This window comes from Exophiala aquamarina, assembly GCF_000709125.1.
Source record: "Exophiala aquamarina CBS 119918 chromosome Unknown aczIA-supercont1.2, whole genome shotgun sequence".
Classification (NCBI taxonomy): domain Eukaryota; kingdom Fungi; phylum Ascomycota; class Eurotiomycetes; order Chaetothyriales; family Herpotrichiellaceae; genus Exophiala; species Exophiala aquamarina.
In genome coordinates, this window is record NW_013550586.1 from 1,351,348 (window position 1) to 1,374,498 (window position 23,151).

Below are 23,151 nucleotides of genomic sequence, written 5' to 3' on the forward strand. Positions count from 1 at the left end.
CACGGTGCACCATTTACAGTATAGGCTTTGAACATACATACTCTCATCGGATAGCCTCCAAGCCGTCATATTCAGAATTTTGCCCTCCAATCCGATTTTCAGTGACAAATTTGAAAACAAAGGGACCAAGATGAGATAGACTAGTGACGACAAGGTAGAGGCCAACCATCTATCAAACGAGCCATAAGTCAAGAGCGCCGGCGTCAGAGTTACCGGGCAGACCCGAAGGGCTGTTGCCGTAGTACTGATTCACGATCTCGCGACTGCGGAACATGGATTCGTGTTATCGACCGGGAAGATGGTTGTAGAGGAACGGAGTCGGGAAGATAGGTTGGTTCTCTGGTGGGTGTCTGAATTGAAGAATGTGCTTCCAACTCCGATAAGCTGGACTTCACCAACTCCGCTACCTTTCAAGCATTTAATGAACATGGTGTCAATACGGGCCTCCGTGGTCTCTGGCCCTCCCATGAGATTTATCAAGACTACCGTTTCTACAAATAGGTCTACAAAATCAATCGGTCTGGCGGAAGTGCCCAAGAACAGACAGGGAATCGCGATGGTGAATACCATGACGCATCGTCGGAATAAGTACTGTCAGTGCCAAACCTCTGGCATTAGATTCGTGAGGATCTGCAGAGCTGGCGTTAGCATCGCTTGAAGCAGCGACGGCATATCTGAATCCCAAGCTCTACCATACATTAGCTCAGGCTCGGCACATCAGACAGAATACAGTAAATGCCGGTCTCCCTCACAAGCTAGCTTTCTCTGTCCAAAGGCTAGAGGTCGAACGCTCATGAGTTACTGGAATAGTTGGCTCCCCCGAGTGGGGTATTCCGAAATAATCGGACCCTGTAGTGAATATTTGCCTCAATGAAAGGCTTTCATCAAAGTCAAAGTACGTATATCTCCATGCTCATGTAGGAAGGACCCTGGCAAGTCTTACATCTAGTAAGATGTAACTCCAACGCAAAGTACGAACAGTAAAAGACGACTGCAATTCCTTAGATATAATGAAAGATCTGCGAAGGGACTATTTCGGTGTCGCTCGCTCTGACTTGGAAATGATTACTAGTTATAGTTTCTGATATGGCTGAAGACGATGCTATTCTCTGTGAATGCTTAGTGCTGTTCAACCACAGGTTGATCAGTTTCAGATTTCCCATCACGTGATCAGGCTGTGAGTACTAAGGGGGCTTTCCCCTCTTAACTTATTTGAGAGATTCACCCAGCCATTCACTGTCGACTTCATGAAATCTCACATGTGATAGACATGGCAGGCGAAAGATGTCGTGGCATCGTCCCTAAAGCTCGAGCGCGTTACTGTAATATGAGTGGCCAAGACTGGCTCACTATTTCCAGTGGTAGATCTCATCACACATCTCGATGTTTGGAGTAGTTGGTCCATGTGAACAGCACGACGGCAAACGCGCAAAGTCAGGATTGCGCGCGGAGAGAGGAACTTAGCGAAGAGAGCAGAATTACTTGTCGGGCAAGATGTATTGCGCATCACTCCGTAGGTAATGTTACAAAAGGGAGTCTAATCTGTCACCGGACTAAAATGGAATTCCAATCCCAGCATGTGCTCGTAGAAACGACATGTCGCTCATCATGCATAACATCGGGTATGTCTCAACCGGGTCACTCCAGAAGCAGCCAGTCAGATGTTCCGGGGCATTGCCAAAGAAAAAGATTAAATCAGAGTCTTCACACGTAAAGCTTCTTTCCAGGGTCATGTGAACCCTCATCGATTCGTGTTGAAGAACCAACTGCTGCGCTTGTTGCCGCCATCACCTCCTGCGAGACTTGAAATGATCGGGATGGATGGGGCTCCGTTCATCATGCTGCCACCACTCGCGCCGTCTAAGTTTGTGGATGCTCCGCCACCTCCTCGGAGCGGTTTGGCGATTCTGGCTCCGGCGTTCATGAGACTGTTGAAGCCGCCTGGTCCAGCAGCTCCTCCAGCGGCCATGTTCCTCGACGAAACCTTTGCAGCCTCAAGACGTTCCTTGACGGCAGCGAGTTGTGCCTCGAATCTGAAGTAACAGGGTTAGCATGCAATCGTGTATAGCTAGGGGCTATGACTTGCCTGTGGTTTGTCTGCGTTAACTTCTCCTGGCTTTCGTTGAGCAGACTTTCTAAACTGAGAATTCGTTCATTTCTGGCAGTTAGCTTTCGTTCTGCGATGGCGACCTCTTTCTTGAGACTCGTGTTCTGATCTACCAACTGTCGTTGGACGACAGTAAGCTGTTCGAGATTCCGTTCCAAGAATGCCATCTTCTTTTGTTGTTGACGATTGTTACTCGATCTCAGGACATTGTTGTATTGTTCCCTCGTTTCATCAAGGGAGATCTCTAGCTCGACCACTCGTTCGCACCGGTTCTGTAAATCTCGCATCAGATTCTTTTTCATGAGATCAAAGTCAGAGATCTGCTGTTGAAGTGTCTTGCTGACAGGCCCGTTAGCGGGACCATTACTGACACTCCGACTCTGAAGGTCTGCGATGGTCTTCTGTAATCTCTCGACCTCCTCAGATCTATGTGTTAATTGTTCTCGGAGCCCGTGGAGTAGATCTGTTTGTGTCTCCCGTCTGTCGGTGTAGATTTGCTCAAGTCGTCCCTTGACGTCTTCGACGTCGTCAGCACCCAGGTTGCGGGTCAAGAGGTCTTCATACTCCTGCTGCACGGCCGCTAGCTTCTCTTCAAGGGCCAGTGCACGCTCCTCACTCTCGTTCTCGGCATGGTTATTTAGTGTCTTTTCTGCTTGACGTACCAGAGTCTGAGATTCAAGCAACTTGGCGCGCAAATCCTCTAGGACATGGCTGGGAACGCTTTCGCCATTTAGACTCGCTGCATGCACGGAATCCACTTGTTCAAGCATATCTCGCATACGTTGTTCGTTCTCGGAGAACGCAGTGTCTCCGAGATCGAAACCAGCCAACATTTTCGCCATCTTTTCTTGCTTTTTGCGGTCCTTCTCGTCCAGGGCAGCGGTGGTTTCCTTGGCGCTCATCTTCAAGTTGAGAAGTTGCTGTTTGACTGAAACGAGTTCGCCCTCGAGCTCCGAGTTCGCTTCCTTCAGACTGTCCATGGTGATGGTGTCTTCTTTGCTCTGATATGAGAGTTTCTGAAGCTCTAATTGAGTCTTGTTGAATTTATCCGCCAATACCTCATTATCCTTGGCGGTTCGTAGTGCGCCCTCTTTGTACGACTTGAGCTCTTCTCGAACTTCCTGTAGAGTCCTCTCCGCATTGGCGGCTTGCGTCTCTTTTTCGGTAAGCTGATCTTGGAGATCATTTTCACGGCGCAAGAATTCTTCTCTTTCGTCTTTCTCCATGATTATGCTAGGTGTACTGGATCGCTCGCCTATCCGGGAATCAGGTCGGCTGGGAGTGTCCGATCTAAGCAAATCTGAAGGGGCTCTGGATGGTGTCTCAGGCCTCGGCCTCGGCTCTTGTTTCGAGCTCGAGCCCGACAACGATGGGACCCATCTGTCCTTGGGTACCGTTTCGCCTTGTCTCCATAACTGTAATTCTGCATCCAGTGATGAAATATACTTCTCGAAAGTCATGGTTTGATTTTGGGCGATCTTGAGTTGTCGCTTGAGTTCGGCCGGGCTGAGTTCGGCATTGACCTTGGCCTTGTTCTTGATGGTCTTTGCTCTCATGCCGAAGCGCAAAGTGCCTACGGTTTCCGCGTCGTTGTAGCTGCTAGGAGAGCAGTTGATGATCAGAGTCGTCCGAGAGTTACCACCCAAACTCTCTTGCAAGATTCTGGTCAATTTCGAATCTCGATACGGAACGTGCGTAGATTTCCCATCGGTGAGGGCATTGATGACCATTCCAAGTGCGCTCAAACTCTTGTTGATTTTCTTCGCCTCTTCCAGTGTCTGACCGCTGGCTCCGGTCTTACCCACCTTTTCAGATCCAGCCAGATCGACCAGGTAAAGCATTCCGCTTTTTTGAGAGCCAGTCGTGATATCCTTTTGGTTGATGGTAGTCAGGAAAATCGAATGAGATCGTGAAGATTCTTGATTCATATTGGTTGATGCAGTAACTCGTGAGCGTTGACCAAGATGCATGGCGGTGTAGACCTCGTCCACCGAGTTGACGTAGATTTCGCGCAAGCCCTTGACATAGGGACCTTTCGGTCCTTCGTTGATGGGCAGATTGTCCATCGCGGGGTTTAATAGATCGCGAATTCTTTCCATATAGATTTCAAGGTATGAGATACCAACTGTATATTCCACCGTGGCGGAGCCATGAACGAGGATGGAGTCGAATATCTGCTCTGTGATTCTCGGGATTATGCCTTTCTTCTCTTGATCATCCATGTCGCCCATCATCGTGTATGACTTTCCGGCACCGGTTTGGCCATATGCAAACACTGTTCCATTATAGCCATTCATAACGTCGGTGACGGTAGATCTTATCGAGAAGTCGAAGATATCGGCTTGTTGAGAGGACATTCCAAAGACTCGATCAAAGGTAAAGGGGGCATTTGTTTCGGAGGATTGAAGCTGGCATGTGTCGTCGCCAGAAAACTGGACAATAGGTTGGCCGCCATTTGCGACTTCGACTTTGTTCTGAGGCCGGAATCGGGCAACAACTGTTAGTCTAGTCAGTATACGTGGCCTACAGGCAGTGAAACGAGCGCACCTTTGATATTGTTGCCCCCTCCGCTACTCCCTGCGGCGGTAGTCCTGTGATCCATTATCAGTAGGGAGGACCCTCTAGGATGTGAAGAACACCACTAACGCCATATTCGTGACTTATTCACACAAAATTCAATCTGGCCAAGAGGACCGCATCAGAGTTCGAAAGTGCAGACGGCGCTGCGGGTCGAGTCAACAAAAGGGTCGAGGGTATGATTGTGGTTTGGTTTGGCGCATAGAAGGATTGTCAAGGGTGATGTTATCTCAGGGCGTAGGGTGACAGACAGCAATCGGCTGTCAGTCACAACCTTTTGAAGTTGGACACCAAGGCCGCAAGAGGGGCTCGATGTGTTGGAAAATGGCACGAAAGGGATTCGAAATGTTGATAGAATCAAGCCCACGGGTATGTGCATGGACGGGGCGCGACACGGCAGCGGGATGGTAGCAGGCAGGCCGTGCTTGTGCTGCAGTGCCTGCGGAACGTGACGCGCCAGGCTCAATCTTCCCTGGATTGGTAGAATCGATCCACCATCAAGCCCCTGCACCTCTTGAGGCGGTGCGATGCAATTTCGAAAACCACCAAGTCACGTGGGAAATATTGTCATGTGATTTTGATCGTCACGTGGAAATCATGTCGATAAAGGTGTACTGTACTGTACAAGTAAGCCTTCCCTGGCCACGGCCATCCGGGGGGCAGAGACCCAAGTTCTCACCCTCATCATCCCTCACCTTCAGCACCTCATCCGATTCCAGTGTCTCATTCGATATCAAAGAGCAGAGTCAAATCCACCCGTTCTAAACGCCGACAAATCATGGGATAGACACGTCCAACTGCTCGGTAAGCAAGGCTGTCGGATAGCGTGCGGAGTCTCATATAACCGTATCATACCCGCTCGATCGAGTGTTCACTAATTTTAATACTGTCGTCTCTTGATTCTTGATATAACACTCCTTGTCACTTTGTAATATCTACGCTTCAAGTTACAAGTTCTCTTAGGAAATATCCACCATGGCTTCCGCAGCCGAACGGACGCAATCGCTCTTCAAGGGTCAAGGACTAAGTCATCATGTGACCAGAACCACTTGCGGGTCTGAAGTTCACAGTTACATCTCAGACCTAGGACCTGAGACTACTATCTTGACTTTGATCCATGGCTATCCCCAATCTGCATATGAGTATGTTCTATGACACCATAGGCACCATGAATTTGACTCGAGTGTTGATCTGAATCTAGATATCGATATGTAAGCACTCCCACTGATTGCACTCCGCTCGTTCTGCAGAATCCGCAACGTTTGGGAGGTCCTTGGTCAAGGACAAGAGGCCAGAAACCCTGCTCTGATGTTAGAAGTTGTGGCAGTCTACTCCCAGCCCACTGACTTGCACAGCTTGTCCCAGCACTGAAAGACAAGATCAGTCTTTTCGTACCTGAACTTCCTGGATATGGCATCTCGACGCCCATCAAATCATCGGACCCAATCCCCGCCAACTCCAAGCGTTCCGTAGGAAATGCTCTGCTGGAAGCCCTAAGCGCGGTCTTTTCCACCAAGTCATCCTCTTCCCCGCGGAAGATCATCATCGGTGGTCACGACCGCGGTGCCCGGATCTCGCACCGGCTAGCGGTCGATTTCTCCCATCCGCCAGCCGCCTCAGCCTTGGGTGCCACTCCAGAGACAGCCAACATCTTTCACACCCTCAACTTGACAGTACTTGGGACAGTCCTAATGGACATCATACCGACCTCGGTCCAGTGGGCGAAATTCTCCGATCCAGTCATTTGCCAGGGCTATTTCCACTGGCCGATGCTCGCCAATGCGGAATTGGCTGCCACCCTCATCGACTCCCTCGGGGGCTCTGAATGGGCTCGCTCGGCCCATACTCGCATTTCGGGCCCGAATCCCAAATCCATCGATCGCATCTCTGCTGATGGTGGACTGGATATCTACGGGGACAATTTCGCCACAAAGGAAGTCCTTTACTACACGGCGCTTGACTACGCCGCAGGTGCCGCTCCTGAAGTGACAGAACAGGATGGAGATCAACAAGCAGGGAGGAAAGTCGGTGTACCGATTTTAGTAATGTTCAGCAAAGCCAAGTTAGGAGCCAGGACGGATGTCGCAGGGGAGTGGAAGGCATGGGTGCAACCAGGTGTAGACTATGAAGGAGTCGGGGTTGGAGACGGCTTCGGCCATTACCTTCCTGAGGAGGCTCATGAGACTGTGCTCGAAAACGTGTTTAAATTCATCAAGAAGGTCACTTAGGAAGACGTCACTAGTGGATTACACCATATATCATCATGTTGCACATCACAGGGGCTACATAAGATGATTATATTCATCGTAGATCCAATGTCATAGCCAATGATATAAACCACTGACGAAACTATGTTCTCGAAATACTAGTGGATACCAGAGACTAGCATTCAAAGGCAGACACGGCTGAACCCACATACAATCCTACAGCTTGAATCACCCTCATCCGGCCACAGACGTGTCTCCCATCAGGGCAGAGCATCGAGCACCTTCCCTATCCCCACAGCCTTCTCCTCTCCAAACCGACCCGTAACGAGCTGCACATTTACGGGCAAGCCCTGGATGACACCTGCATTCCACAGCTCCTCATAAAGACGATGATTGTACTCATCGCTAAACCCACGCGTCATACTTTGGCCATACTCTCTCCAAGCCGCATCTCTCGCGGGGTCATCAACCATGCTATCGACCTGCCCCACCGGCAGGGTGAGCACCGCATAGTCCAGCAGGTTCCACAGCGCGGTGTAACCGACGTACTGCTGGGACTCGACCCACTGCTTTGGTCGCATGCCGACCCAAGGAGTGACAGGCATGACGAGCGCATCGATGCCGCTCTCCTTCCATTTCTTCAGGTATTGGGTCTTGAACTTGAAGATCTCGTCGGCCAATTCCATTTTCTGGTCTGCGTTGAGCGCCGTTTCGGCGGTGCCGACCAGCATGCCCGGGATAAGTGGCTCGTCGACCAGCTTGCAGAGATCTTCACAGCGCTTGCCACCGTCAGCCAGCACCGCCTTCACCCAGAGGTCATAGTACGCCGAGCGATGCTCCGAGGCGTCCCACTCTACCACTTCGTGCCCGCATTGTCGAAGTTTCCGGACGACGTCGCGGACGGCGCGTTGGATGGGTGGATGGGGTGCGACGGCTCCGTCGTCGACGATGTACCCGATCTTGAGCTGGTCTTTGGGCGGTACTGCCAGTTCGTAGCGCCAGGGAATGGGCTGGATCGAGGGATCGATGGTCCAGGGCTCGATGGCCGAGTAGGCCTCCATGAATAGCTCGATCGAGGAGAGAGAGTTGCTCATTGGGCCGGACACAGGGCGGACGATATACTTCTGGTCGCGAGCAGAGTCTAGGCTCGGTACGCGACCGATCGTGGGGCAGAGGCCGTACTGACCTTGTAGGGCCGCCGGGATGCGGATACTGCCACCAATGTCTGTGCCGATCCCGAGCAAAGAGCCTCTTGCGCCGATCAGGCCAGCCTCTCCGCCAGAAGATCCGCCCGATATCAGCGCTCGACTCAATGCATTCACGCTCTGGCCCCAAACGTGGTTGTATGAGTCACTCATCATGAGCGACTGAGGGACGTTCGTCTTGACGTAGATCACCGCACCGAGAGCCCTGTACTGCTGCACAGGTAAACCATCCTCTGACTCCGGCTTACCTAGTAGTCCCACCCAGCCAACCGTCGTATCGACACCGCGAACCTGCTGGTTATCCTTCAAACTGAGAGGAACACCATGTAACGGCCCCACCAACTCTCCCGTGTCAGCGTACCACCGATCCAACTCACGAGCCTGGGCGATCGCCTCGTCAAACATAAACTCCGTACAGCAGCCGATCAATTGCGTGGCGATGGCGGCGCGTTTGCAGAACGCCGTCACGACTTCCTCCACTGTCCAGTCACCTTCCTCGTATTTGCGAAGGATCTTGCCCGCCCCGACCGTGCTCGTGATATCCAGTTCCCGTGCTGTCAACAGCCCGGCTCGTTCGATCACATATCGGCTGTCCTTGAAATCCGCAGGGATAGTTTTCAGTCGCCAGCTGGGCGGAATCGCTTCATATTGTTGTTGACGCCGTAGGCGCGCGCTCTCCTTCCAGCCCGCCATCGAACCCATTGACCCACCGCGTTGGTCGTCGGATTCCCGACCAGTATCGATATCTCTGGTATCAGCTGAGAACACAAGTCTTCTCCGATCCTCAAAGCAATGTGTCAGACGCCGACCAGCACTCGGTGGAATGGGGGCACGGAGAAGACCGTGGTCGGTTCAACCAAGTGTGTAATTTCAATTGACCAAAAAATATTCTTGTAATTACAGAGGAAACGGGCAACCCGAATCTTCGACGGACGACGACGACGATTGACAATTAGTACTCGAGAGCAAAATCCAGAATCTTTACACTCGCACGAACCGGGAAGAATATGTTCACACCGAGGTAGTATTGAAAACGACTCGAGGCGGTCCCCTCCCCGACCAAACGTAGTGGGCGGATCTCCGTTTTAACCCACCTCGAATCGAGCGCCAAAAGCATGGCAGATCATGTTCCTCTTTCGGCTTATCTTCCTGGTCCCTGTGGACAAGCATACAGTATCTACCTATCGCTGTTGTGCACACGCAGCACGCACATCTGTAGGGCGAGTAGATAAACATGGACTGCATGCGTGCCAATGACGCAGCGCGGGAAAACATCACACCACTTTTATTTGCCCTGTCGTGCTGGATGTATGGAAGTGGATTATGGAGGAAATGCTTGGGTTGGGATTGTGACTCTCGCGAGTCATCACAACACCCAGTCGAGGGGCTCGGTGGTCTGCGCTCTTACTACATAACGCTCAATAGATCTCTCTTTGGCCGCAAGCACACTATGTCAGAGGCATGACTGTCGGCTGCGAGGCGGTGCTCGCGCGATATCGAATCAAGTGGCTTTTACGCTTTAATAAAGGGAGACCACCGAGGGACTTGCGCTGTCAATGTCGAGGTCTATTGTGGGATGGACCATTACCACTCCTGCAGCCAAGCAGAATGCATGGTGACACACTACCTCCCTCGTCGTAGTCCAGGACCTCCAGAAGAAACTCCGGGGCTTGCTGAAAAGGACAATATTCAGGGAGAACGCTCTACTGCGGTCCACCTTCTCTTACCCGGACTTCTCTCTCTTTTAATTGACTCGCCTCCCCACAGGCCACGTTGACTCGCGCTTCTGACTGGGAGGAGTTGAGTATCAACTTTGAGAGTGTTCGCGTCTGAATTATTCCTTTGTATCTCAGGAGCACTCTCACCAGTTTCGCCACTACCCACGCTGGGTGTCACACCAGCATCGCTTGATCCTGTCGACTCATCCCTTGAGTATCGGCTACCTCCTCGCCATAGACCAGTCGGATTCTCGCCGGATGGAGACCTATCAGCGGCATGCGCCCTTTGACTTGAGCTCCTAGCCGGTGTGAGCGACATTCCACGACCAGATGTGGAGGATTCCCCAATGCTGAAGCCTTCGGGCGCATCCACACCACCAGGACGACGGCTTGCAAACGCAGGAGAGAAGCCGAGTCGTGGGGAGTTCAAGCCCAACGGATTGGAGGCGGCACGGAGATGTTCTGTGGACGCGATAATTTTCATATCGTAGTCGAGCGAAAGGCCAGAGTCCAGTGAGCCTCTTCTCCGAGTGGGGGATATTGGTGTGGAAGGCACCCTCTCACCGGGTTTCCGAACTGCCATGGTCAGCGAGGCTGTTCCCACCTCGTGCAGGGCCGGTGCCCCAGTCAGAAGGCGGATAAGAGCATTACAACCTGCTTGGTGTGTGACGATGACCAGAACCAAGTCCTCATTGTCTTGTAACTCTTCTTCCGAATTTTTCTCATAATGAGCAATCATCTTCTGCAAGCCATTGCGGAACCGGCGGTGCATGCCACCCCACTCCTCGTCGTATGGACCACCGTCCCCCCAGCCGAGAGGGTCACTTTGAGAATCCCAATCCTGGTCAACTTCCAGACAACTATCTCTGGCATGGGCGACGAAGCCTGGTGGAATCTTCTCTGAAGGGGCAATCGCATATGTGGGCAATGGAGGGCTATATCCCAGGGGTTGGCGAAGAGCACGATTCAACAGCCGCGCACCATTTGCTAGTTCAGCCCCAAAGGATATGTTTCTCGCCCTCTTAGGGAAAGAATGTCCCGCGGCTGCCATTGCTTTCAGCCCGGTTTTCTCCTGAGCCGGCGGCAAGATGTTATCATTCTCTTTCTCATCCCACTCCACTGAGGGCAATTCAGACAAGGTGTGCGACAGATCGGCACCTTTGATCTCCTCCTGTGGTGTTTGGAGGGACAGTTTGGCTTCCGAGACGAGAACAGCAGAAGGAGGTGGCGGATTACCGTGTTCGAAGTAGCTTGGAGAAAGCCACTCACCCAGGAAAGGATCCAGACGCAGACGGCAAGTGTTATATCCCAAACGGTTCGTGTGTGGTTGATCTCTACTATTTGTACGACGCAAAGGACTTTCCTCTGACGAATCCGTCGGTTCAGTCCCCGGTTCTGGCATCTCGGTAGGGGAAATGGCTGCCCGTGAAGATCGCTGGCGGGGTCTAGGACGAGGGCGAGAATGGTTCTGAGGATGCTGGAGGCCAGCAGTAATGGCAATAGAAGTTTGGACGCAACGTATAAAGGGAGATGAGTGTATGATTATTTTCCTTTTCTTAGGCGGTGGAGCATCGGTGGATACAAATTCGTCCTTGGTCTCCGCGGCCGGGCCATATTTTTTGTCCAAGTTGTGCAGCTCGTTACTGATTCGAATACCCAAACTTTGGCATTGCATCCAGCCGCCATAGGACAAGGGGGGGTCGTAAGGCTTCTCAGCCGTAGCGACCCAATTCCTGTCTACCTGGTCGAGTCGGGCGCCGTGGCTTTGCCATCAGAACAGTCAGCGACAGCGTTGATGAATGGAAGGGATCAACTTACCGAGCTATGATAATGACAGCGGGCTGTTTAGGCATGCTGACGTCGATTGATCCTGCAAATTTGGGCAGCCCAAAAAGTTGACGGGATAAATCTTAGACTGCGGGGAACAAGACCGAGATGCGATCGCAGGATGAACGACGTCAGGACAATCCCGTGGAGCGACAAACAGCATCCAGAGGTGCAGCAAGCAAGGGAAGTTCAGTGTCACCTGAAGAGTAACATGGTGCCGACCTAGGACAGATTGGCGGTCAATGTGCCAGTCGAGGCACAAAGACAGATATTTCAGCCTGCAATAAGCCGAAGCGGATGCCGGTGAATGAGATGGGAATCTTGGTGCTGCGGCTTGGTGGGAAACAAACACAATCGAATTGTTTCGCAGGTCGAAGAAGAAGGGAAAATGTCACGTTGACGGTTGTGTTTCTCTTTTGGGGACTGAGCCGCGGAGGGATCGTCGTCCACCGGATATATAGATTCTCCGTTGTCCGGATTGAGGCTTGGCGTTTCATCACCTGCCCACGGTATACGAGTACTTTGCTTCTGGTGCCTCTTGTGCCGTTGGTTTGCTTCATCCACTCAACATCAACAGGTTCCAAGCCCTTCTTCTACTGCTACAAGACCAGCGAATCTAAGTATACTAATATAAAATATCGCTACATACAAACATGCTCGAACGCAAGCCTGTGTCCATGTGGCTCGGCAAATAGTGCCATCAGCATGTGCGAGTGTCGGTGTCGGTCCGCGGGTGGTCAGCCCCAGATACTGTCCCTCCACTATCCTGGAGTCTTCTATGTTTCAAGACAGTCAACAATGACGATGTGAAGACAAAGCTGTGCCCCAATCTCGTCTCAAGATTTGAGCTGCTTCGTGCCAAGTCCAGATCTTGCTCAAAAGACTTATCGAGTCGTCCTCGCCTTCGGAAATCCATCCTTGGTGAATCTCCCAGGCCGCTTCTAGATCTGGCTGAGTTCATTTCGCTTACGAACTGTTGATCACTTGGTGGAAAATGGGAAGCCAAATCGGCGTTACGGCTGAAGGAGGGATAAGCACTGCACAAGGTTGTGAGTGCTAGGGATCTTCGTCTCTCCACCAGTGCAAAGACAGCCACCTGGATTGTTGACGCTGTTCGGTGGTCAGTTCTGGCAAACGGCCGTTGTTAAACTTAAAAGGTAGGCAATTGCCCTGCACGGTGTGGGAAAAGATTATAAGTGGGTGGGTGGAATTGAGCAATCACAACCAGCAATATCCCTGTCGTTACGGCTGTTTCAGAAAACAGAGCCACGGCAAGATTTAGCGTGGGCTTGGACCGACTGGTATCTGCACCGATCACCACGCCATTCGAGCCGTCATTTTTAGGCGAAAGGCGTCTCCCGCGATCGTTTCCCATGGCGCTGTTACATACCTACGGTGGACGGATACTCTGTGCACCATACGGAGTAGTTATTTTCAACTTGTCGGGGCAGTTGATGGCACCGATTACCAAGTACCTTGTCCCCTGTGGCGTTACCAGTACGCCGTATCCGTACAATCATCCCCTTCATCCCGTCCCGTACGGAGTCAGCAGCCTATGTAGGGTCTTTGGGATCTTTGCGGCTCGTCTTGCTGTAGCTAAAGCCCTGGGCCTGGCTTTGCTTGCCATGGTCTCATGTCAAACTCTTCATGACAATTTCTTTTGGTTGATTGGCTTTTTCCAGTTGCGTTGTTCTCTGTAATGGCCGGCGTTCTATCTTGCTTACAGAATGTTCTCGACAAGTGGGCAGTTGAAAACCTAGTCCCAGTATTCCAACAACCGTGAACCTTATCCCGTCTGGTAAGTATTAGGATTTACATATGAAGCACTCCGTAGATATCTGAAGTATCTCAGTCCTGTCCATACAATTGTACGCGGCATCGTGGAGCTCTTAGTGACTTTCTCGACATTGGCATGAACTGCCCTGTCGTTTCATCCCCCTGTCGCTCTCTCTCCATCTCTGCAACGGTCCATCCTCCATCCTCCATCCTCCATCCCCCATACGCGTGTGCCTGGTGATCCACCCACGGGCACTTTGTGCCCACCCACCAAATGCCATGTGTGGCTGCCAGGTTGGTCTAGAAACGAGCTCTGCGCCTATCGATCTCAGTTCCTGCATCTGCCCCTGGGAATCTGCCTTGTTTTCTCCCCCCCCCCACACCTCACTGGTTTTCTTCCTGATGGTTTCAGTCTCAGACTCCAGCTCGTGCTCAAGTTCTTTCCCTTCTTACTTCCCGACGAGTTTCAGTGCTTCATGCATCTCATCTTGGTTCATCTCGTACCGAGACCGACACGAGTCTATCCTATCGTGCTTCGCACCGCGTCCTCCATATAGAGTACTGCGTACTCGGTAGTGCCATCGTGAATCGTCCTCGTCCTCGTGCCTATTTTCGCCGAAACAGTCATTCCGTCACGTCAAGCCATCCACGTCGTCATCTCATTGTCTCATCCTGCCCGAACGTCAGCTCTCTGGGCCTCTTCCCGTGAGTTTGGAAGCATTCCGTGCGGATATTTGATTCCATTATTACCAAGGGTGTCCCGTATTCAATGGACCCGTCCTCGAGGTACCTCGTTCTTTGGGACAAGACTCGTAGTCACAAAGCAGCATGTACCCTAATGGTAGTTCCACGATCGTGCCATGTTCAGAATCCTTCGATTTCGCAAGTCCAGGTTCATCAACTCTGGACTCTTCCCGACCCCCTCCTCCATGGGTGCCCTAGGGATCTCCCTTCTCCCCTAGATTATACCACCTGGTCAACGGCTCCAGACCACCACACCGACCATTCAAAGCAATGATGCTCATGGGCGGTCTCTCTCGCCCCCCATTGGGTCCTAGTCACCGAGATGGATCGTCAAACGCTTGGTCCGTTGAATTAGATGGTCAGAAGGGCCAAAAGCTAAGTGGACGACCAACATGCACTACGAGGTACCTCGTCCACTCCACCACGTCCTGTTCACGAGACTCCCGTCTCCACCGCGATTCCCCTCCCGTCATCAAGCATACTCCCTGTCCTTCATGCTGCTCTGCTGTTCTTTTTTTCCGCCAGAGCCTTAACTCTATCAATACCTGCTTGCCTGTATGCCGCAGGACATTGTCGTTCCCTTTCGTTCCGTTTCCTCTCTGGAGCTGGCATTTCCATCCATTCCCATTCCATTCGCCCAGTTTCCGTCTGTTGTATCTTCCCTTGCGTTTCATCTTTCTTGACTTGTCATTGCTTTACAAATCCATTTCCAACTATTTACTCACGATCCATGGTCTTGACGGCTGGTTTCCGATAAGCGACAAGGAACCCAAGAGTAAGCTGCTCTTTTGTTGAACATTATTCTACGTCTCATCCACTCGGGGATCTCAGCCACCCAACCTTTCCATTGCAGACACAACCATCAAGGCGCTGTCAAATGCCTGTCAACCCCCCATAGTCAGCTGTCCAACCGCACCGGCACATACTCAGCACAGAACTCAGGAGTCATTGTTGCTGACGTCGTGTTGTCAACGTGCAAGTCAATTCCTGGGTCTGGGCTCGAGTATATCCTTCAGCACTGACCCCGCGGGCACGTTCATCCACGATCAACCTACTGGTACTTGACAGATCAGATCATCCGCCGTCTGTTTTATTTCTGAAGGCGACTCGATGCTGCTCGAATTGTCGTGCGAGGACTTGTCTTCATGACGACCCTTCTTGACAATACTGGCCTGCCGCTCTGGGTTTATATCGTCCTCATCGTTGTTGGATCTGTTCTTTTTCTGGTCCTCGTCGCCATACTCTTGCGATGGTGGTATGTGCGACGGAGGGCCAAGTCGCCCGAATACAATGGCCTAACAGGGGCCACTCGTCGCATGACCGTGAGACGTGGGAGGATGGTACCCACATCCCAACATCTATCTTTGACGGGATCGAAATTTGGAATGCGACAATTTGGATTGCTTGCAGACAATGAATCCACGCTCACCGGGCGGAGAAGTCCCTTCGAATGGTGGAACACAATGGTCGATAGATCTCACTCTCGACAGGACAGTGTATCCCAGATGGAGGCAGGGTCAATTCACACGCGACCCTCTTCCAGAGCCACTACTGTTATGACCCGAAGAGAATATATGACCGCAACGCCCACACGAACACCGGAGAAGGTCAAAGAGCCCGCGATGAGAACAACCGAGCTCACTATTCCTTCCCCAAGCCCTTCACCCACACTTTCAAGTCATAGGCCCTCCATAAATTTCTCAAGGTCATTTGCACAGAAAGTGCCTTCATCTCCCTTAACTCAACGCTCGCAGTATACATTATCTCGCATCGAAGAACGCTCCCCACCCACTTCGACGAGCAGCAACAGCCCGATACCAGCCAAACGATCTTCTTACTTGTCTGCCATTCATCCCCTTGACAACACCCCCTTTCCAGGCACAGTCGTTGATGCTCGACCGAGCTCAACTGCACTCCGGGAACCAGTGACCATGACGACGGCGAAGAGCCAGCCGGCTCCATCAAATATATCTGTGCCGCTTGGTCAAAGTGGGAGCAGCCTAACATCGTTCCTGATAGGACCAACAGATTGTGACTCTCATCGTCTGAGCGCTTCCGCTGCCTCATATGCACACAGGCCAGGGGACCTTGGCCAATCACCAATTCCACCGCGCCCAAAAACCGCAGGTGCGGCTACCTCGACATCACGCAGGAATCTATCGCAGGACGACACCCGAAATTTTTCAACACCGCGGCGGCCAACGACGTTGGCTGTTCCTAAACCGGTGATGCAAGCCACTAATCGGCGCGGTGAGCCACCGCACCCGAGCTCAATGTATCAGCAAGCGAATCAATCCCAGCCGAATCTGTCCAAGCGGTCATCTACAGCGTCGCAGCGAGAGAGTGCGAAGCCATCTAATTCGAAATCTGGATCCCGCAAGTCCTCGATAAGCATCGGAACAAGCGGAATCGTGTACGAGTCCCAATTACCCGATTACTGGACATCGCGAACGGACTTGCAGGATCTCTCTAGCACGCTTAGAGTGAGAGGATCTGAGCCTCGAGCTTCCTTCAATAGTGCCAGGCGTAATGGAAGTAATTCGGAAGATGAGGGTGAGAGGGATAATATAATAGGAATAGTGACTGTGCCCGGCAAAAACAACAACAGAGTTTTGCGGAAAAAATCACTGAGGAGGTTGCAGCCACAGAAGGGCAGTCCGACGAGTTGAAATTGATCCCCACCCTTACCAGACTGATGCCCACCAGGAGAGCTGGTTCTGGTCACAACCAACCAATATCGGATTCCTTCCTTGCTTTTCTTTTATCTTTCTTTGGGCGCCGAACACCATCAAATCGGCAAATGAAGGGCAGAACGGTACCGGGAGAGGATGGCCTCTCTGCTTGTTGTCTTGTTTTTATATCAGCGTGTGAATTTGTTTGCTGGCAAGGCTACGACATCTTACGACAAGGTTTCATACATTGGCTACGCTGAAACTTTGAGGGGTTTCCAGCAGCCGCTCCGATGAGTTTATTGATGCGATACCATTCGACTTCCTTTTTTCTACCACAGACATCCGGACACGTCAGAATAGTGCTCCTTACCACAAATTTGTTTTCTTCTCCTTCTCCAACTTTTACAACGCAACAACACCATCAACGCTTTGAAAGTTGTATTCTACTCAAAAGCAAAACGACGCTTGATCGCGTTCGTGCTGAATTAAAGGGGCGTTCCACCATGGTTCAAGGAATGATGAATTGGGTTGGAAACCTGACTAGCCACGACTACTCTCGTTAAGAGTCTGATGAATTGTCTGCATCAAGTGGCAAAGGGAAACCATATCACCACCAGCTCTACTCCTAACAAACTACTTACCACTACTGCTGTAACGAGTGCTTCCATAGAGAGACAAGAACCCCTATCAACCAAAAAGAGCTCACACCTACGCGTGAATAATCGGCTTCGTCAATCCCATTTGCATCGATGCCTTGGAAATTCGCCTGCGCCGCAATAGACATCTCCGCTTTCTCCCTGTCTATTGCGTAAACTCCCTCGATTTAGCGGAGTAGTACGCGTAGAAGTACCAAACTTCAACTCCGCTCTCTTCTCCCCAGGATTGGCCTGTCTCCCAATATGCCATCACCTCCTGGCCTGATCGGTGGAATGGAGCGTGGTGTGATCCTACAATGAAGCATTGTATGTAGGCTACGCTTTGTAGTTTGTGGTACTCGAAGTGGCAGGATGAGTCTCTCAGGCCTGACTAGATACTGGGAGATCCTCCTCGACCGAAGGACGCAGTTCGCGCTGCATGTCACTACTGCATATTCGGAGCCCACAAATCCAATAGATCAGTCATTCACTCGCCCACCCACGCAGCGCTCGTACCCATGCAGCCTCACATTCTAGTGCATAGGGCTCTCCAGCCAACCCGAGCCCTTCAACCCGAGCCGGCAATTCTGTTCGTCCAGGTTTTCACCTCTTCGTAGCATCACAGAGTATTGGCAGTTCGAGCTTGCGGCCCAAGCTTGCAAGGCGCCCAACTACAAGCCTACAAGCCTACAAGCCTACAAGCCTACAAGCCTACAAGCCTACAAGCCTACAAGCCTACAAGCCTACAAGCCTACAAGCCTACAAGCCTACAAGCCTACAAGCCTACAAGCCTACAAGCCCCCAAGCCCCATCACAAATGGCCCAAGAATCGTGTCTGTGGGCAGGTTCATTGGAAGTTCGTTGAAGGCCCGGATTATACATCCCCACTCGCCCTGGTTACGAGGGACGGAGGAGATACCAAGGTCGGGGCGAGCCATGCATCGGCCACGATGAGTGGAATTGTTTTCATTCCCAGCCCTAGGTGCCGTATATCTACGAGTATAGTGTACTCGGGACGCAATCATGTATGGACCTGTTCGTCCGCTGGCAGCAGCAACCCTGCCCGACTGAATGAATGTGAGCAAATCAAAGCTCCACCCCATCCCACGTATCCCGCTCGAGGACAACCATACAGGACCAGGTACCACTCTCTAACGTTTCCGCCCCCGCAGAGCCCAGCTGTCAAACCAACCAAAATTCTCCCTTCCCTATATCTAGGAGGTGGTGCTATCATCATCATGGTTCTCAACCGGTGTTTGTGTTTGTTGTCAAAAGTACCCGCATCCTGGGCAGTGCGCTAGAAATCGGCCCATTGGTTTGGCCTCGACCTTCTCGGGGGCTGGCTTTAGGACAGTGTGTGCCTTTTCCACATACGGCCCCCTTTCCCCTTGCTGAGTGATACGGGCAGGGCAGGGTCATCAGCTAGTATTTCCAAGAAGCCGAAGTTCTTAGCAGTAGGATGTACTCCGTACTCCGTCCTGGGTGCTATTGTCCCGAGGACCTGCCCAGGCAGGTATCGTTCCCTACTTCTTTTGCGTTTTGTTCCTGCATGATGATTCACCTACTCGCCAACCGTTTAGCTACCTAGGTTGGACCTAGTGGGTGCCTCGAGGCCCGATCCCAATGAGTCGCAATGGAGTCGAACTACGAGTAGGTAGACCTTCTTCTTGAATCCGCCCACGTGCATTTCGCACTAATTACCCCTTTTCTCCTCTCCCTCACCTGGACCCACGCGTTTCTCCCTTTACTACTGGTGATTCGCTCGTCTCGCACGCCCTCCCTCCGGTCAGCGGCCTAAGCTCTCCGTACGAGTACAGTACACATTCAACCAAATACGGAATTGTCGACTAACGCAGCGAGCCAATGGACTCTGATCTACACAGATGTATATCTTGCATGTTCGTATGCATGTATGTACGCCTCCATGGGTTTTGTTCACCACTCTTATGTCAAAAGATCGCCCTCCGACAAAACCTGCTTCTCGTCCCTCCAGCCCTTCTTCCTTGCCATGCTTATGCTTCAAAAGGATGATTTACTTAGGCCTACGACGACTGGTCCGGGGCCGCCGTCTCGGTGCCGGATTAGCTCTGGGTCAGTAAGTCACAAACTAATGACCGGTGTGGTCCCCCTGCAGAAAGGCGGTCGACGATCGAAACACTAATTCTCAAGAGATTGTGTTTTTTTGTTATGCCTTGGTTGCTGCGTAAATCATCACTGCAGTCTGGATCCTTGTCTTCCTTCATACCAGTCACGAGTGACTTCCGATGAGGGAGTCCAAGGATGGCTTGTCTGGGGAACACGACGAAAGCTGCAGTCATGTATCCCGTGATAAGGGGACATGTTTTTTATCTGTTCCTGGAGACGAAAGATCAGATCGGCATTTCTGGTGATTGGCGTTGATATCAACTTCAATCCTTCGCGCCGCCGCGGTCACATCATAGATGAGGGCTTGCGAGTATGCTGAGTCGATGGGAACTGGTGGCAAGAAATAATATTACTATTGGCCGCAGAACAACGGTGAAGAACGGGCATGCTGGCACTCAGATTTTGGCCTTCGTACATAGGAGTACATGGCCTGGCTACAGTTCGCTGTCGGATATGTAACATATCGGTGCTCGGGATAGATAGACACAGCATTGATTCTTCGGATCGGCGCGCAAGCCTGAACGCCACCCCGATATGCCAATGGATGAAAGGGCCAACTCAAACGAGAATGAACACCTCTCTCATCCGCTTTTGAATCCTCGTTTTGGGGTTCTGGGCTTCGTGATTTTCTTCATTTCGCTGCCAGTCAATATTTTGATTGAAGGACCACGGCCGCCCTCTTGGGCACTGCACACTAACGCCTCTCGTGTTGTTGAAGCTTCTAATTGAGTGAATTTGTTACACGTCGATATGATCAACAATTGAATTTCCTCAAGGCCGATCTGCGTAACCTTTAGTTACCTACTCCACGCTCTCGATTCTCTGCACGACAACGGCAGTAGCTGCGCCGCCCCCGTTGCAGATAGCTGCGACACCGTACTCTCCTGGCTTGAGCTGATGCAGAAGCGTGGTGAGGATGCGAGAACCAGAGCTTCCGAGCGCATGTCCAAGGGAAATCGCGCCGCCAAGAGGGTTGACATTCGCATTCTCGAGGCCAAGGATCTTGAAAATATGTCAGCATTCCCTTGATGAAGATGCAGAAGTAAGCGTCATCGACTCACCTTTTCATTGGCTTTGATCACGGCGGCGAATGCCTCGTTGAACTCCCACACGGCGACATCTTCCTTCTTGATCCCTGCTCGTTCGAGAGCAATGGGCACAGCCTTTGCTGGTGCAGTAGGGAAATCAACGGGGTCGATTGCGGCATCGGCAGAGCTAACAATACGAGCGAGGACACGGCTACCCTTGCCATATTGTTGAGCAAGAGCCTTGTTCACAACGACCACAGCACTGGCTCCATCGTTGAATGTTGACGAGTTTGCAGCCGTGACTGTACCTGTGCCATCACGGACGAATGCAGGTTTCAAGCTCGCGACCTTTTCTTTCTTCAGATTCTGGTATCCCTCATCTTCTGCGATGACTGTGTCACCTTTTTTGCCCTTTACGGTAACAGGAACAATTTCATCAGCGAATTTCTTCTCTGCCCAAGCCTTTTGCGCGCGCTCAAAACTCTGAATGGCATAACCATCTTGCGCTTCCCTGGAAATTTCGTACTTCTTTGCCGTGTGCTCTGCGCAATTGCCCATGTGGAACTGGTTATAGACATCCCAGAGACCGTCCTCGATCAGGCCGTCTTTCAGCTGGATATGACCGAAAGGGGGTTGCTGGGCGGCACGATGGATGAAGTAGGGAACGCGCGACATACTTTCCATGCCACCAGCAACTTGTGCTTCTGCAAGACCAAGCTGAATATTTTGAGCAGCCGTGGTGACTGCCTTCAAGCCGGATGCACAGACTTTGTTGATAGTCACGGCCTCGATGGTATTCGGCAGGCCAGCAAAGATCAAGGCTTGTCGAGCAGGCGCTTGTCCAACACCAGCTGACAGGACGTTACCCATGTAGACATCGGTGATCTTTGAGATGGGGACTTTGGACTTCTCGACGGCAGATTTTATGGCCACAGCACCGAGCTGGGGGGCAGAGAGACTCATGAAGGAGCCATTGAACTTGGCAGTGGGGGTTCGCGAGGCAGAGATGATATATGCATCTTGTATTTCTTTTCGGGCAGCAGAGGTGGTACTGAAATGGCTGCGCATTTGGGTAAGACGGGCACCCGCAGCGTTCGAAGGGATGCGTGAAGCTGCCCGAGCGGCTGAGGAGGTAAATGGCGTCATATTGACGGTATCAGGAGACGATGAGGACGCCAGGGTGAAGGCGAAAAGGAAAGGACGAGGAAAATGCTTTATAGTCGGATCAGAAGGAGCACATGTACGAGTGCGGAAAGGAGCGGGGACCGGGAATGAATGCGGAGGAGGCTGAATGAATGGGGCGGAATTTGGTTGGATAGTATGGACAAGGTGTGAGAGACTGATCAGTAAGTCCCTATGGAAGGTAAAAGATAGGAAGAGTTGTACAGATCACAGTGAGATCTCACATGGCCAGGGGAATGATTATAATCATTTGCCCGTTCCGTGTCTTCCCTCGATGTTGGTTTTGCGAGCCCTGTTCTGGTCGCAGGAAGAGACGGCGATCTCGAAAATCGCATATCCTCGGCTCAAACCTCAAGGCCGGATTAATTCCATGGCTCGAGGAGCCGTAAGGGACACCTAGCCGGTCACATGATCTGGTAGCCTGGCCCAGTTTCTTCTGGTGGAAGATTTCTATCCCTCTTAAAGTGGCACCATGTCTTTCCCTGGTATGGGCTAGTTGCCTCACACTAGGCCCTCTTCATCCTGCCGTTGACAGCGCAAGGCTGCTTCTAAGTTCTGACTGCAAATCGAAACTGCGGCGAAAGTCTCTCCCTCCATCCTCAGTTCATCCTCGCGTGAGCTAACTCCCTTCGTCTTCACCCTCGACGACCTGCTTTTTCTTGGTTTTTACAGTGGCCGCCATCATCTATCACCCACTCTCGTCAAATCTCAAACCATGTCTACCTCCGCAAGACGACGCCTGATGCGAGACTTCAAGGTATGTCCCGCCCCTCCTCCGGTTCCGAGACTGCAACTCCTTCATTCGGATCCGGCTAAGAATATTACTGATCTTCAACAGCGCATGCAAACAGATCCTCCTGCCGGTGTCTCCGCCTCACCTATTGCCGACAATGTTATGACCTGGTAAGCGCGATTTTCCCCGCCCCAGTGGAAGGACTGCTCTGACGAGTGGTCCAGGAATGCCGTGATAATAGGCCCCGCGGATACTCCCTTTGAAGATGGCACATTTCGACTGGTGATGCAGTTTGAAGAAGCTTATCCCAACAAACCCCCTGGCGTGAAGTTCGTTTCTCAGATGTTCCATCCCAATGTCTACGGAACCGGCGAACTTTGTCTGGATATCCTACAGAACCGCTGGTCCCCTACCTATGATGTTGCAGCCATTTTGACCAGCATTCAATCTCTCCTAAATGACCCCAATACGTCTTCTCCTGCGAACGTCGAAGCAAGTAATCTCTACAAAGACAACCGAAAAGAGTATACCAAACGTGTGAGGGAGACGGTAGAAAAGAGCTGGGAAGATTGATACTTCTACGCGATCACAGAAC

At 51.7% G+C, this 23,151-nt stretch overlaps 7 protein-coding genes across 7 annotated transcripts; 3 read left to right on the plus strand and 4 right to left on the minus strand.

Moving 5' to 3' along the window:
• Positions 1 to 1,741: 1,741 nt before the first annotated feature.
• Positions 1,742 to 4,709, minus strand: A1O9_02320 (kinesin heavy chain; the record flags this gene model as incomplete). Its single annotated transcript, XM_013407895.1, has 3 exons — positions 1,742 to 2,033; positions 2,108 to 4,604; positions 4,655 to 4,709. The coding sequence occupies 3 exons, from the start codon at positions 4,707 to 4,709 to the stop codon at positions 1,742 to 1,744; spliced, it is 2,844 nt and encodes a 947-aa protein (XP_013263349.1).
• Positions 4,710 to 5,659: 950 nt separating this feature from the next.
• On the plus strand, positions 5,660 to 6,912 carry A1O9_02321 (uncharacterized protein; the record flags this gene model as incomplete). Its single annotated transcript, XM_013407896.1, has 4 exons — positions 5,660 to 5,826; positions 5,848 to 5,895; positions 5,935 to 6,010; positions 6,040 to 6,912. 4 exons carry the CDS (start codon positions 5,660 to 5,662, stop codon positions 6,910 to 6,912), a joined length of 1,164 nt encoding a protein of 387 aa, XP_013263350.1.
• A 239-nt stretch (positions 6,913 to 7,151) lies between these two features.
• Positions 7,152 to 8,789, minus strand: A1O9_02322 (uncharacterized protein; the record flags this gene model as incomplete). The annotated part of the gene is made up of 1 exon (XM_013407897.1): positions 7,152 to 8,789. The coding sequence occupies one exon, from the start codon at positions 8,787 to 8,789 to the stop codon at positions 7,152 to 7,154; it is 1,638 nt and encodes a 545-aa protein (XP_013263351.1).
• A 996-nt stretch (positions 8,790 to 9,785) lies between these two features.
• A1O9_02323 (uncharacterized protein) lies at positions 9,786 to 11,667 on the minus strand (the record flags this gene model as incomplete). The annotated part of the gene is made up of 2 exons (XM_013407898.1): positions 9,786 to 11,547; positions 11,633 to 11,667. 2 exons carry the CDS (start codon positions 11,665 to 11,667, stop codon positions 9,786 to 9,788), a joined length of 1,797 nt encoding a protein of 598 aa, XP_013263352.1.
• A 3,639-nt stretch (positions 11,668 to 15,306) lies between these two features.
• On the plus strand, positions 15,307 to 16,812 carry A1O9_02324 (uncharacterized protein; the record flags this gene model as incomplete). Its single annotated transcript, XM_013407899.1, has 1 exon — positions 15,307 to 16,812. A coding segment is annotated over one exon (1,506 nt), but the record flags the coding sequence as incomplete, so codon positions are not given.
• A 3,602-nt stretch (positions 16,813 to 20,414) lies between these two features.
• Positions 20,415 to 21,787, minus strand: A1O9_02325 (acetyl-CoA C-acetyltransferase; the record flags this gene model as incomplete). The annotated part of the gene is made up of 2 exons (XM_013407900.1): positions 20,415 to 20,615; positions 20,675 to 21,787. 2 exons carry the CDS (start codon positions 21,785 to 21,787, stop codon positions 20,415 to 20,417), a joined length of 1,314 nt encoding a protein of 437 aa, XP_013263354.1.
• Positions 21,788 to 22,538: 751 nt separating this feature from the next.
• Positions 22,539 to 23,129, plus strand: A1O9_02326 (ubiquitin-conjugating enzyme E2 2; the record flags this gene model as incomplete). The annotated part of the gene is made up of 3 exons (XM_013407901.1): positions 22,539 to 22,580; positions 22,662 to 22,726; positions 22,781 to 23,129. 3 exons carry the CDS (start codon positions 22,539 to 22,541, stop codon positions 23,127 to 23,129), a joined length of 456 nt encoding a protein of 151 aa, XP_013263355.1.
• Positions 23,130 to 23,151: the final 22 nt, after the last annotated feature.